The 14,747-nt window shown below is 37.9% G+C and overlaps 1 protein-coding gene across 2 annotated transcripts in view; it reads left to right on the top strand.

Annotated features, from left to right (window-relative positions):
* The first annotated feature begins 4,345 nt into the window (after positions 1 to 4,345).
* LOC132092465 (nesprin-1-like) overlaps positions 4,346 to 14,747 on the top strand; it is a 66,830-nt gene continuing 56,428 nt past the window's right edge. For both annotated transcript variants that reach the window (XM_059498709.1, XM_059498708.1), the window contains exons 1-12: positions 4,346 to 4,706; positions 5,722 to 5,858; positions 7,018 to 7,195; positions 8,706 to 8,888; positions 9,041 to 9,184; positions 10,187 to 10,342; positions 11,304 to 11,468; positions 11,621 to 11,793; positions 11,920 to 12,073; positions 12,230 to 12,373; positions 14,113 to 14,277; positions 14,377 to 14,694. In XM_059498709.1, coding sequence (XP_059354692.1) covers positions 4,452 to 4,706; positions 5,722 to 5,858; positions 7,018 to 7,195; positions 8,706 to 8,888; positions 9,041 to 9,184; positions 10,187 to 10,342; positions 11,304 to 11,468; positions 11,621 to 11,793; positions 11,920 to 12,073; positions 12,230 to 12,373; positions 14,113 to 14,277; positions 14,377 to 14,694 — 2,172 coding nt within the window. In that variant the 5' untranslated portion in view covers positions 4,346 to 4,451. The remainder of the gene's footprint in view (positions 4,707 to 5,721; positions 5,859 to 7,017; positions 7,196 to 8,705; positions 8,889 to 9,040; positions 9,185 to 10,186; positions 10,343 to 11,303; positions 11,469 to 11,620; positions 11,794 to 11,919; positions 12,074 to 12,229; positions 12,374 to 14,112; positions 14,278 to 14,376; positions 14,695 to 14,747) is intronic.

Raw genomic sequence — 14,747 nt, 5'->3', positions numbered from 1 at the left:
CAGCTTGGACTCTGGGAGAAAAGAAAGCAACTGGAGAGACTGCGCTTGCTGTCATCAGATGTGGAGGACAACCAGGGAGCTCTGTGCTATCTGGAGGAGAGTGCGGCTGAACTTTACAAACGCACTGGAGACCCCGTCTTTAAGGAAGAAGAAATGATTCTCCTCAGGGCACAGTTTGAGGATGTCAAAGCTGCAGCAGAGGTGAAGTATTTGTTAATGTCTAGTGGATAGTTGTAGTGTAATAGTGAACGAGAGTGGTTATGTTAAAATTGAAATGAGTTAATTATTGTTTTATCTTATTTAGGAGAGAGTCAGATTGTCAGAGGACGTTGGCCTCGAACATAAGAAGTACATGGAAACAATCAGGGAGCTATGTTTAATAAAGTCCACATCTGTATAAAATAAGCATGCTATTTATATATATTTCATTCCCATTTTATAATTCCGAAGCTTTTACACATTAATTAGACATTCCTTTTTATGTATGTTTACAAGCTTGTCTTCTCTCTGTGGAAAAGGATAGAAAGAACCTTCATATTGTTTTCTCTCATTTACAAACATCATCTTTCACTCTGAATGGTGTGAAATGAAAAGAACAAATTCATTCTTTGGAGCAGATGAGATGGTGTGAGACTGCACGACAAATTATGTGAGATACTGATGATATGAAGGCATAATTGCATTTCATCTGCACATATGAATATGTGAGTGTGGGTGAATAAATAGATAGAGAGATATGAGTTTTTATTAACCTCATGAGAGAAACTGTACTGCATCAGCTGCCAGTCACTTTTAAGCAAAACCTGCCTTGAATTGTCCCTCGTTCATAAAGCAGTTTGGAGAAAAATGATTTGTGCAGACATAACGAATTTAGTTGTATTCGGTGGTGCTCTACCATCCAAAACAAAACTAATCCACTGCGTCCTCAGCGGCTCTGATGTCAGGAGAAAATGAAGACTCTACATACATCCACCCATCTACAAAAACCTGCATTGCTTATGAGGTGGAAACTGGCTGAGGGCGGAGTTATGCTAATACGGGACAGCCTGTCAGCTTTTGTGAGCAGGGCCTGAGCAATATGACTTCATATTGCTTAGAAAATCAAAACGGCTTGAATATTGAGACTATTTGCATTTTTTTGGGAGGGAATTAAAAAAAGTAGTAAATGGATTTTTATCATTGTAAGGTGGTTGTGTCCACTCACTGCTAAGACACATTATATGCCAACACCATATAAAAGTGAATTTTGCATCCGATTTCCCCTTTAAACTGTGAGTGTATGTGTGTGGTCAAATGTTTGAACGTTTAGGCTGTGTGAGCGCTGGAACAGAACTGAGCACTTCATTCCAAGGTCAGAGTTATTACGCGCTCTCACAGGACTACAAATCAATGGATGCAGATGCTTAGATTTTACTGTTGTTATGGATCTGCAATATTTTTGTGCTGATAAGCTCATTATACTCTCTGCTTATCTCCATAACACTTATTGTGCGTGTTTGATGAGAAGGAAAATATCCATAAAACACAGTGTGTGTTTGATGAGAAAGAAAAGTAGGTGTTAAGAAAGAGAACGGGGGAGATTGGTGGGACATTTCTATGCTGTTTGCCCATTTCTCCCTGGATAATCAGTGCCAGTCAGGGAGAATGAGAGAGTGATATATGCAATAAAGGATAATAAGACTACACAGCAGCACTTTAAATAAATTATATACAAATAAATGCTTCCATCTCTTTACCTTTAAAGCTGCCGTTTATTTCTCAGGGATCATTACCTTAAAATGTCATCTGTTTATTACTGAACATAAATGTTTTTTTTTAGTTTTTTTTTTTCTTTAAACAAGCATAACTTTGCATGGAAAGCTGTTATGCCTGAAATGCATTATTATCATTATTTTTTATCTATCTTGATATTGTATGGTTGATGACAAAATAAATAAAAAGTTTATACTGAAAGAATGTTTTGTCTTCTTTTTCTTTTTTAATGACTTAATGATTTTAATATTACACTTTTATTAAAAAAATAAATAAAAAAAATGTAATAAAATATTTCATTGATTCAATTCAATTCAATTCAAGTTTATTTGTATAGCGCTTTTTACAATACAAATCGTTACAAAGCAACTTTACAGAAAATTATGTTTCTACAATATTTAGTAGTAGCTAGTAGTTTGTGCACGTTTGACAGGATTTTAGAAAAATAAAAATAATAATACAAGACGTAGTCAGCTAGATGATGAACTATCAATATTATTAATTAATAGTAATTATATGATGCAGTCACACATGTAGCAATATTTGTTAGTTCTGTTTGTTGATTCAAGGTTAGCGTCATCTGGGGTCCTCTGAGGGTCAGCATCATCTCTTCTCAGGTGTTCTGGATCCAGACTGGAGCTTGTGTAAATCCTAGTTACCCCGTGGCAAAACATAGAAACAAAATAGAGACATCATTAGCATAGCTGCTGAAACTGAATTAAAATTAGTTTAACCCAAGCTAAAGAATAAAAATGCAGATGCAACTACACTCACAATTTAAGAGATACATTATTCGAATGCTTGGCGAAAGAGATGCGTTTTTAATCTAGATTTAAACAGAGAGAGTGTGTCTGAACCCCGAACCCCGAGTTTGGGAGCCAAATGTGAAAAAGCTCTACCTCCTTTAGTGGACTTTGCTATCCTAGGAACTACCAAAAGTCCAGCGTTTTGTGACCTTAGGGTGCGTGATGGGTTGTAGCGTGGTAGAAGGCTAGTTAGGTACGCAGGAGCTAAACCATTTAGGGCCTTATAGGTAAGTAATGATAATTTGTAACTGATACGGAACTTAATAGGTAGCCAGTGCAGAGACTGTAAAATTGGGGTAATATGATCATATTTTCTTGACCTGGTAAGGACTCTAGCTGCTGCATTTTGGACTACCTGTAGCTTGTTTATTGACGAAGCAGGACAACCACCTAGAAGTGCATTACAATAGTCCAGTCTAGAGGTCATGAATGCATGAACTAGCTTTTCTGCATCAGAAACAGATAACATGTTTCGTAACTTGGCAATGTTTCTAAGATGGAAGAATGCAGTTTTTGTAACATTGGAAATATGATTTTCAAAAGACAAATTGCTGTCTAATATAACACCCAGATTTCTGACTGTAGAGGAAGTAACAGTACATCTGTCTAGTTGCAGATTGTAATCTACAAGATTCTGTGTGGTGTTTTTTGGTCCAATAATTAATATCTCTGTCTTATCCGAATTTAATTGGAGAAAATTATTTGTCATCCAATCTTTTACATTTTTAACACACTCTGTTAGCTTAGATAATTGGGAAGTTTCATCTGGTCTCGTTGAGATATATAGCTGAGTATCTTCAGCATAACAGTGGAAGCTAATTCCGTATTTTCTAATAATATTACCAAGGGGCAACATGTATATTGAAAATAGAAGGGGACCTAGGACGGATCCTTGTGGCACTCCATATTTTACTGATGATAAATGAGATGACACCCCATTTAAGTAAACAAAATGGTAGCGATCGGACAGGTAGGATCTAAACCATCTTAGAGCCTGCCCTTGAATACCTGTATAGTTTTGTAATCGATCTATGAGTATGTCATGATCTATGGTGTCGAACGCAGCACTAAGATCAAGTAAGACTAGAAATGAGATGCAGCCTTGATCTGACGCAAGAAGCAGGTCATTTGTAATTTTAACAAGTGCAGTTTCTGTGCTATGGTGGGGCCTGAAACCTGACTGAAATTCTTCATACAGATCATTTTTATGCAGGAAGGTGCTCAATTGAGCAGACACAACTTTTTCTAATATTTTAGACATAAATGGAAGATTTGAAATAGGCCTATAATTTGCCAGTACACTAGGATCTAGTTTTGGTTTCTTAATAAGAGATCATTGCACAATTTAAGTGTATTTTACATGGGATAATTCTCATTGCTGAACGAATGACTGAATTAATGAATGAAATTATAATTGCATGTGAGAATTTTCTGACATTTAATTATAATTTCATTCATTAATTCAGTTCAGCAATGAGAATTATCCCATGTAAAATACACTTAAATTGTTCAATGAATGTTTTTGACTAAGAAAGTAATCAATATTCGTGTATAAAAATAATGTTAATTGAGATGATGAAAAAAGGTGGGAGTGGCAGAGAGGGGCGTTCATCCTCTAAGTCTAAAGCGTGAGGGAAAGATCCGATGTGAGAGTTTTTTGCGCGCTTGAGCAGCAGTCTCACCGCCGAAAGAATCACGAGCGGCGGCGGCAGTAGTTGGATAACAAGCAGCCACCGATGCCGCAGTTTCCGTAGCATCTTTACCCTCCCTCTCACTCCCTCCCTTCAGGAGCTGCTGGAGCGTGGCGCGTGCGAGGGGCGCGAGTGGCTGCAGCGCGTGCGGCTGAGCGCGGAAAGAGCCGGAAGGCACACAGCAGCGGCGGGCTGCGAGCTGATGGATGGAGAAGTGGCGGCACTGGCTCGAGCAATGCACCAGCGGGAGAGAGCTTCGCTACGAGCTCGAGACGTCCTCGAGACGGCCGTGGCCGCGGCGATAGGGGCCGAGCGGGAGCAGACACGGCTGACAGCGCAGCTGGACGGAGAAATGGAGAAGCTGGAGGGCCAGCTGAAGGAGTGGAGCGAGGGACTGAGCAGCGCCGAGCGGAGGAATAGCGGAGCTGCCGCGGTGGTGGGATGGACGGTCGCCAAGGTAATTGAGAGATGAACAGGGTGTGTATAATGTACAATGCTATTTAATTACAGTGTATATTATGTAAGCTGTCACACAGTTTGGTGAAGAATTTAATAATTTTTTGAAACAACAAACTCATTTGCAAGTTTATAGCCAGAAAGTAATATTTAAATAGTACAGAGCTTCCCTTTTCCCCTTTCCTCTCTTGTTTTTGTTGTCTTTCTGTAGTAATATGTTTTCCTGCTGCTGAGATTGTTTATACTTAGGCTAATGTTACATCTGTTTCTTGCTGCTCAGTTAATTGAAAAAGGATTGCAGAATTTTCTTCCTTCTCTTCTTCCTTTTTTCCTCAAGTCCCTCAATGTTTCCTTCTTTTCTTGTATAAGTTACTTTCTCTCATCCCGTGTTTCCAGTGTCCAGACTTGTTTGTGTTACACGCTCGTTTGCTCGGCTCAAGCTCCTCAACATCTGACAGCTGACTCTCACCGGGAGAGAGAGAGAGAGAGAGAGAGGAGGGAGGGAGGAAGGAGGAGAGAATGTAAAATGGAGGGAGAGAGAAAGAGTGTGAACGAAAATGAGAGAACATGTCAAAGGCAAGGGAGTGAATGAGAGCGGCCGAGGTGTGTGAAAGAGAGGGAAAACCGTGGCATGTGAAGTGGAAGACGGAGGAGTGAGAGAAAGAAGAGGAGGAGAGCGATTGAGGGAGGAAGTGTTCTGTAGGGGGAAGTCAGGGAAGTATTTCCCTCTTGTTTTTAAAGAGAGGGTCGGGGGAGGGTGGAATAACAGAGATAGAGAGAGGCACCACTGTGGGCTCTGTATAAACTAGGCATGTTCGGAGAAGTGGGAAGGCTTCCTGGAGTCGCAGAAGAACAGAAATGCTTTTGTAAGAAGCCCTGCTCTTGGAGTTGAATAGAGCTGTGTGTTAATGCTTTATTGTGTATGTGTGCACAGCTGTACATGAAGAAGCATCAAGCTGATAAATGAGGTTTTAAGTGTTATTGAAACTCACCCCTGCTGTGTGTGGGTTTGTCAGGGTGTTCTGGAGGGGCTTCAGACAGCTGAAGTTATGGAGGAGAAGCTGAAGGCGCAGCTCAATGAGCTGTGTGGGTTTTCCAGTGATCTGGGTCCACAGTCGGACAGAGTCAGCGCTCTTATTAAGCTACACAACAGGTGAGTGTGCTGCAGACATAAACGTATATGCGTGAGGTTAAAAGTTTTTGAAGTCAAATGGTCACCACCTAGTTTTGTTTAGCGGGCCGTTCCTTGAAAGTTTGTTTAGCCTTGGTAGACAAATAGAAGATGGATGTTTCTTACAGAGCTTCCCAGAAATGTCTCCACTGCTTACGGCATGTAATAAGCAAATGATTTATAATAATGTACATATAAAATAATGTATTATAATATTTAATATGACTTAATATTTATTTCATTTAATAATTCATAAAAAAATACATTGGTTTGTTTTTAGTTCAGAAAAAAGTGAAAAGAGTAAACAATTTTAAGTTATACATTATAAATTATATGTACAGCAGTTAATGAATAGAATAAATAAATGACAAATAAATAAATTTGAGTCCTAAATTTGGTGAAATTGTTAAGATATTTATTCAGCAATTTTATTTGCAGTGTTTATTGACCTTAAAGTTTTTGAACATTGTAAAAACTGTTTACTGGCAAAACATACTCAAAAAATAATAAGAATAATAATGAAGCAAAAATAATTTATTAAACTATAACATTGTAAATAAATGTAAGAATAATGTTATAAATTAATAGAGAAATTAATAAAAAAAAGGAGTAAATTAAAATATTAATTTATTTCTAAATAAATATTTCATTGTTTGTTTTGTAGGTTAAATACACATGCTCTATTTAATTAACAGAATACATTTACACATAAAAATGTAATGCACTGAGGTGAATGAAGGGTTGTGATATACTGCACCTCATAGCGCTGCATCTAAAGTGAGTGTTTCAGCTGAGAGCACCTGTCATGACAGCAGGTTTTACCTTGTTAGCATACTTTTCAGGTATAGCAGCAAAAAACATGCTTATCTACCCTCCACTGTCCACTTTAACCTCATCCGCATTCGTGTATGTGAGTGTGTATCTGTGTGCAGGCATGCTAGTGTATTTCTGTGTGTGCAGGTTCTGCTGCGTTTGACACTTTCTGATACCCAAACTCTCCCTCTGAGAGAGCCTGTCATTGAAACAGATGTCTGTGCTCACCTTGTGCTATCAGCTCCCCCTACACTCACACATTTTAACCCCCATCCCCCTTTTTCACTCTTTCCTTTTCAAATACTGCTCTGTGCATCTTCCTCATTAGCCTAAGCCTACGAGCCTCCCGGGAATGTCAGAATACAGAGAAACTGCTGGAACAACGCTTCCGTTCTTCTCTGCATGACTTTCGGCAGTGGATGGTCAATGCCAACATCTCTACTGCAAAATGCTTTGACTCTCCTCATAGCATCCGGGATGCCTACATCGCTCTCCAGCAGATCCAGGTGAGTGCAATGGTTGTGGACCGTACTCTGTCCAGGAGGGCAACTGGGCAAAAATCAAGATTCTTGGAACATAGCCATAGCCAGGCCACAGCAGGTTGTCATGGAAAAGGTAGCCAGAATTTGATAGAGTGATAGCCCATTCTCAGATCCCATGGGCCAGTTTATGAGGCCACCATTCAGCCAAGGATGTGCCAGACGGGTCTATTTATGACTTCAATTAGCACAGTAGAAAACCTGTGAGAGCAGAGGGAAAATGCACAGTAATGATGTATAGCTCGATGAAAGAGACATAGAATAGACCTGGACGGGAATCACCTGAGAGTTATCTAAAATATCTCAAAAAAGAAAACCAATAATGCAAATAATAAAATGCAATTTTTAGTATACTAATCATCGATTAAATAAGTAAAATTTTTATTCATATTTCTATGTCACTATTTTATTTAGTTTTAATTTATTTAATTTACATCTTACATTTTGTGTATATATTTATATATTTCAAATACTAAAACTTTATTTTGAGCAGTTACATATTAAACAGAAATTTATTTAAGTTTTATTATTTTATAAAAAAGCAATTACCTTTTTGGAAAATAAAAAAAGACATTCATTATGTATGTAGAGACATTCATTATTCAGCCTTAAAAAGAAAGAATTAAACACTTACTGTCTCTTTTGTTATGGACATAAAAGACTTCACAGTCCAATCAGTATTTTGCTACAAATGTCACAGCTAGCTAGTCATATTAGGAAGATGCCAACATGCACAGGTTATATGACATGTCCTCACCAACCAAGACTACATTAAATAAACGTACCCTTTGCAATGAGGGTAAACATGATTTGTTTTGACCACGGTCTGTGGCTTTTGTGGAAAATGTTTAGCTGCTGAAACAATGAAACAATTGAAATTCAATTTTGTACACTAATTTTGGCACTGTATTAGGTCACCACTTGCCATCCAATGAAAAATCTTGGTCCTGAAGCAAAATCAGTTCAAGCTGCTTTTAGTATTTGACTCCATACATAAATTTATTCCACAGATTGCTGCAGATATTTTTCCCACAATCAGCAGAGAAAAAAAAAACTCGGATCATTACAGATTCCCTGTGTGGGTCTAGATGTAGCATAGGTCATGTGCAATAAAAAGGGAAATATATGAAGAAAGAAGCAGAATAAGGTAACTCAGAATTGAAGATGGAAGCAATGCTTCTAATTTTTTATTTACCATCAAATACATTTCAAATGTGGAACAATGTTTTCGCATGGCTTACTTTCCTGAACCACCAACACAGCGTCAGACATGCTTTGGGTCATACATAATTGCATATGTATCATTTGAGTGGAGAAAGACAGAAAAAGATGAGAGGTGCAAGCTTCACAGATGGTGGGAGATCCCAGCTGGGTGCCTGTCAATGTCTGGACGTGACTCATTGAACTTGCTGCCCACTGCTCTGTGATAGTCTACTTGTGTCTGTGTGGCTGACGTCTTGCTCATTCTGCATCACAGGAGTTCAAAAATGACAAGGAGCAGGGCCAGACCAGACTGAACGCTGTCCTGACCTGTGGAGAGCAGCTTAGTAGCGTGGTGCCCGCCGAAAGAGTGGAGGCGATCAGGACAAAAGAAAATACAGCCAAAGATGACTGGAAGAGCCTGATGGACAGCTTACAGAGAAGAGAGACGGCCTTACAGGTAGAGCTGTGTAGAGATTAATACATTTTTAAGACATTTCTTCATATTTTGTATACCCTGCTCATTTTTGTTTGTATTATTATTTGTTTTTATATTAAAAATCAAATGCAGCTTTAGTTACATGTAAAACCTTTATGAATATCTACTTTCAGGTCTTGCAGTCTCAGATGCAGGACTTTGAGGCAAGTGTGGAACCACTTCAAGACTGGCTGAACAGGACTGAGATCAGTGTGCAAGAGAGCAGCGCTCGCCTCCATGACCTGCCGGCCAAGAGACTAGAGCTCTCCAAACTTCAGGTGAGCCCAGATAGTCTTAATGGCTTATTTATACTTATTCAGAAGAGCTCGGATCAACCAGAGTGAAATGAATCACTACTATTAAGATTTCAGTCCTCACTATACCTTGAATATCAGTGTGAAGTAATTCATTGACATGAGAACATTTGATTTATGATCAATAGATTATGCATTAAACATTAGGAGAGTATTAAAAATACATTTATTTTTTTCATGTCTTTTAAACATAATCTAGCTGTTTAAATGTAATTAAATGAAATCAACTAACTGTGGCAGTGGACTTTGCAGAACTTAAGCTGAATTAAATGAGTTGTCATAAGTAGGATCTGCTGGAGATAATGAAATAAACCATGTCTGTCAATGGTTATTTCGCTGAGTCAAGCTTCCTGCCACAATTGAGGATTAAGCTGACTCTCCAAATGCACTCGAAGAACAAAACCCCCAATATACAATCTGACAATAATATGAATGTAGAATAGAGGTTGGAAAGATAAACATTTCTATTTTTGCCTTATCACAAGATTCTTGTGATACTTTCATCTCTATTTTTGTACTGCTTTGTTGCTTGCTGGGCCCTTTTGTCTGCTCTGTTGGCAATTGCATTTTTAACAGTGTATCTGTACAGTGTGTAGAAGTCCTCTGAGTGATTATCCATCCCCTCCTATCTCCCCTTCCCAGCTTTTACCCACTTTCCCTCTTACTCCCTTTATCCCCAGAGTGCACCAAACATGATAGACTCCATTATCATGAACTGTGTCTGACTAACTGACAATTTCACAGTCTGCTCTTTTTCCATCTTGAGAAAAGAAACAATAAATTTGCTTGTGGTGTTCTTTTGTGCCCTGATGTATTAAGAGTGTTTAGTTAAAGTTTTTTTGTTGAATGTCATCTCAGTGGATGTGCCCAAAAGCTCACTTAGTGTGGTTTTTCTTGGCATGAACATTCGTCTTTATTCTTTTGTGACCCCTGCTTGCCTCGTGACCCCTGATTGCACACCCTCAGACATTGCTAGAGGAGATGCGCTCCAGAGAATCTGAACTGGCAGAGTTGAGAGGGCGAGCACATGGCCTCTGGGAGGGTCAGGGTGCTGGGAAGAGCTTTGTGCATCGGGTCTGCCAGCTAGCTGCATGCTACTTGGCCCTGAGCAACCTGATTAAGGTAACCTCCTCTACATATCTGTTTACCTCATCATTCCTGTGTTTGCTCTTTCATCGTTACCACTGAATGTGATATAGGGGATGAGCTCATTATTATTGACATTTATTTTTTAAAATAAATTTAATACTTTTATTCAGCAAGGAGTAAAGTGATTTATACTGTTAAAAATATTTATTTATAAATAAATGCTGTTCTTTTAAACATTTAATTCATCATAGAATCCTGGTTTCCACAAAAATATTAAGCAGCATATTTTTATTTTCAATTGTATTAATATAGAAAGCAGAAATTTCAAATGATATAATAATAATTATGTTTCACAATATAAGACTACTGTTTTTACTCTATTTTGGTCAAATTAATGCAGCATTGGTGGGCATTTTCTTTGAAAATAAAATTTCTTTATAAAAAAGCTAATTCTATATTAATTTACTTAGGGATGCATCGATATTACATTTCAGACTAAAACCGATAATAATTTTTATGTTCTGGCCAAATAACCAATAAATGTCTTATATTAAAACACTGTATTATTTTATTAAAATATATTAAAATAAAACAGTAAAAACTTTTTTAGTGCTACAAGTGCATTTAGGCACTGCAACATTGTAATATACAGTGTGAAAAATTTATATTTATTTTGATGTGCTAAATATTGCTAAAGATACATTTAACAGTGTTATTAAATTGTTAGTGTTCTGGAAAATTAATAACATGTAATATTAACAAAAAATTATAATTGTAATTTAAAAAGTGTGTGTTAGATCAAGGCAAAAGGTAAACTAAATGTAAAATGAGAAAATATACACAATTAAATACCAATAAACCTTAAAATCTCTGATATCAGCTGATAACCAATATCAATAATATTCATCTTTAAAGACACCTGTTTAAATAAAAAAACACTTCATTTGTCCAGTCTTTTAATCTAGTCTTGACTTCTCTCACCCACCTTCTGCAGGAGAAAGTGTCAAGGGTAGAACGAGTGGTGGGGGAGCATCAGCTTTTTTCACAGGGCCTTCAGGAACTTCAGAACTGGGTTTCGGAGTCCCAACAGGTCCTCAAGACCTGCAAATGCCCCACATCTGACAAGAGTGTGCTTATCACCAGAATGGGCCAGCTCGGGGTACACTGTCATTTAATATATACACATTTTACCATTTCACAGGTGTTGCTAAATCCTAAGGACAACCTTCTAGGGATTTGGCTCTCATAAATTAGTTTGTAAGTTTCATTTGTACATGTTGGGTGTATAACATTGTTTCTGATTGATTACAGACTTTACTGGCGGCTTGTCAGGGGAGAGAAATCCAACAGAAGATGCTCATCACCAGAGGGGAGTCTGTCCAGAGGAACACCTCGGCTGAAGGTGTACCAGTGGTTCGTAAGCAGATCCAGGACCTCAAAGACTCCTGGGAATCACTCTTGTCAACATCCATACAGTGCAAGAGGTCAGAGAACTCTCTGTCCCTCAGTCTGGGTTTATTTATCCTCTCTTTGTTAGTGCTTTTGTCTGTGTGCTCATCAGGCGTCTGTGTGGAATTAGTAGATGTCTTGTTCATGTGTTGCATTTACAGTCAGCTGGAAGGTGCCTTGTCACACTGGACAAGTTACCAGGAAGATGTCAGTCAGTTTGAGTGCTGGATGGAGCAAGTAGAAGAGAGCCTCGGAAACTCAGACAAACACAACGCTGAAATGAGGGACAAGACAGCCAATCTAGGCCGTGCCAAAGTAATTCATACTTTTCATATGCATAACATAATAACATAACATAACAATAATTTTATACAGGAATTATTGTTTAGATAACAGTTGTATATTCTTACAGTTCTATTAGAAGTTGAAACCTTAATGTATTATTTATGTGAATTGCTATGCTCTGTACAGCTTCTCTATGAGGAAGTTCTTAGCCACTCTAGCCCTTTAGAGACCATTGCAACCAAGGGTTTCAACATGACTGTACATACAGCCACCCAACGGGAGATCCAGAAACTCAGTGAGAGATATACAGCCATTAAAGATAAGGCCAAGGTAAGCCAAGGATGTCAAACTGTAGGCTGCAGACCAGTGCTTACATTTGTTTTAGGTGGTCAAGAAGAATTATTCAGCACAAACTAATATGATGAATCCAACCAAGTCGAGTGGTTACTCAAGTCGAGTCCTATTCACAGGGGAATTGATTGAATTACATAAATCTTTCAAGACAGACCTACGATGAGCTTTGAAGTTGCTGAGCAATGAGGTTATTGAGGAAGCTGTAAATCAGTATGATTTTCACTTCATTTTTTTTTTAAATAATACATTTAATAACCAATTTCCCAGTGAAGAGAGACACCACCTATTAGCCTGAAAAGATCATTCAGCAATCAGAGAAGTTTCTGTTACTATGGAAACAGAAGTTGCGGCCAAAGAGCTCAGCAGTGACCTCTCAGCACTGCACATGAACTATTTATCTATCTATATATTAGATCCAGGTGGTTTGTGACTCAGATTTTTTTTTATCTCAGTGGAGGAAAAGAATGGGGAAAATACTTCTGGAACCAAGCAGCTAAAAAAATGTTACGCTCTGGTTTTTTTTTTATTTTTTTTTATTTTTTTTATTAAGGACCATGTACAATTCCTAACATAAATGTTTCCATTTGATGTATTGTACCAGAGTTAGCCGCAGGCTAATTTACATTTGCAGTCCATACAAATAACACTCCCCCACCTCCAATACAAAAGAGAAAAAAATAAAAAATAAATAAAATATGAAAAACACACACACAAGATACAAAAAAACACAATTTGACAGTAGCACATCAATGTAAGTGATTACAAATTTGATTGTTTTTCAGAGAAACTTTCAGTTCGGATTTAAAACTCTTAATGGAACTGCAGCTTTTTGTAACATCTGTTAGTGCATTCCACTGTGTGGTTGCTTTAAAAGAAAAAGCAGATTGTTTAAAAGTCGAGCGGCAATAAGGTATGTTACAGTCAAAAATAGACGCTATTCTAGTAGATTTGACAGAAATCGCAGAACGAGTGTGAACATAAACCAATAAGCATGCAGGGGCCAGGCCATGTAGAATCTTATACACTAGAGTCAAGTTAGAAAAGAGTATAAAGTTTTCAAAACTCAACAGTTTCTCTAGAATCTTACAATGGTGGTATCGAAATGGCTTTTTATCAAAGATTTTTAAAGCTTGCTTATATACTGATTCTAGAGGTCTAATGGCAGATTCGCTGGCCTGTCCCCAACAGGTTACACAATATGAAATATGTGAGAAAATTAAAGCATGCATAAACACTTTGGCTATATCCATTGGGATGGATGATCTAATCTGTAGTTTTTTTCATTTTCTTGATATGTTTCTTAAAGTTAAGATTCGAATCTAAAATTATACCAAGGTATTTAAAGTCGGTAACTATATCAATTAATTCATTTTTAATAAAAATGTCTGCAGTTTGAATCTGCCGCTTATTTTTATAAAAGAACATACCTTTTTATTTTTGTTAATATTTAATGTAAGACAGGATTCTTCAAGCCACTCAACAACGCCTTGCATGGCACAAGTTCATTTATCAGCCGCTAGTTGAGCATTTTTTGCATATGTGTACAACACAGTGTCATCAGCATATAATTGTATATCAACACCGTGACAATACTGTGGAAGATCATTAATATAAAGACTAAAGAGTAAAGGACCTAATACAGATCCTTGAGGATTATTCTATTTCCACTTATCGTAGAATAAATTTGAAATGATATTCTCTGCTGGTTTTTTCAGGCTGCTGTCAGTAAGGCAGAAGAATTGGTTCTGCTCCATCAAGAATACCAGCGAGGGCTACACATGTTTGAAGACTGGCTGGAGCAGGAGCAGAACAGTTTGGCCCTCCTCACAGCTCTGGATGAAGATGTAAATGCTCTGGAGAACACGTTAAAAGAACTACAGGTTAACATAATATGATATTTTTTAGGGCTTTAATATTATAGGCAAGAAATATTCTGCACTACATAATCTTGTACTCTTTCTGTCTAATATTGTCTCCAGATGCTCCAGTCACATTGCCCTAAGGGACATAACTTGCTCCGCTCAGTTCTTGCCAGTCGAGAAAGAGTAATTCCATGGGGTTCCCCTCAAATTGAGGATCGGGCTCTGGAAACAGCACAGATAGAGTGGCAGGGTTACCAAGACCAGCTCAGCGAGACCAAAGTCCAGGTAGAGCAGGTCCTTGAAAGGGTTCAGGAACTAGAAGGTTTATTTCAAAGCTTAGACCAGTGGCTGGTTGACATGGAGCTCAAAGTTAAAGTGAGAAGCCATCGTTGCTCTGATGTCACTGCGAAGGAGGCACAGCTACAACACCTGAAGGTACAATGCATTATACTTTTGCTTGATGATTTCAGAAATACAGTACTGTCGTT

The sequence above is a fragment of the Carassius carassius genome, chromosome 18, assembly GCF_963082965.1.
Source record: "Carassius carassius chromosome 18, fCarCar2.1, whole genome shotgun sequence".
In the NCBI taxonomy this organism is placed as follows: Eukaryota; Metazoa; Chordata; class Actinopteri; order Cypriniformes; family Cyprinidae; genus Carassius; species Carassius carassius.
This window is presented reverse-complemented; position numbering and strand designations above follow the sequence as displayed.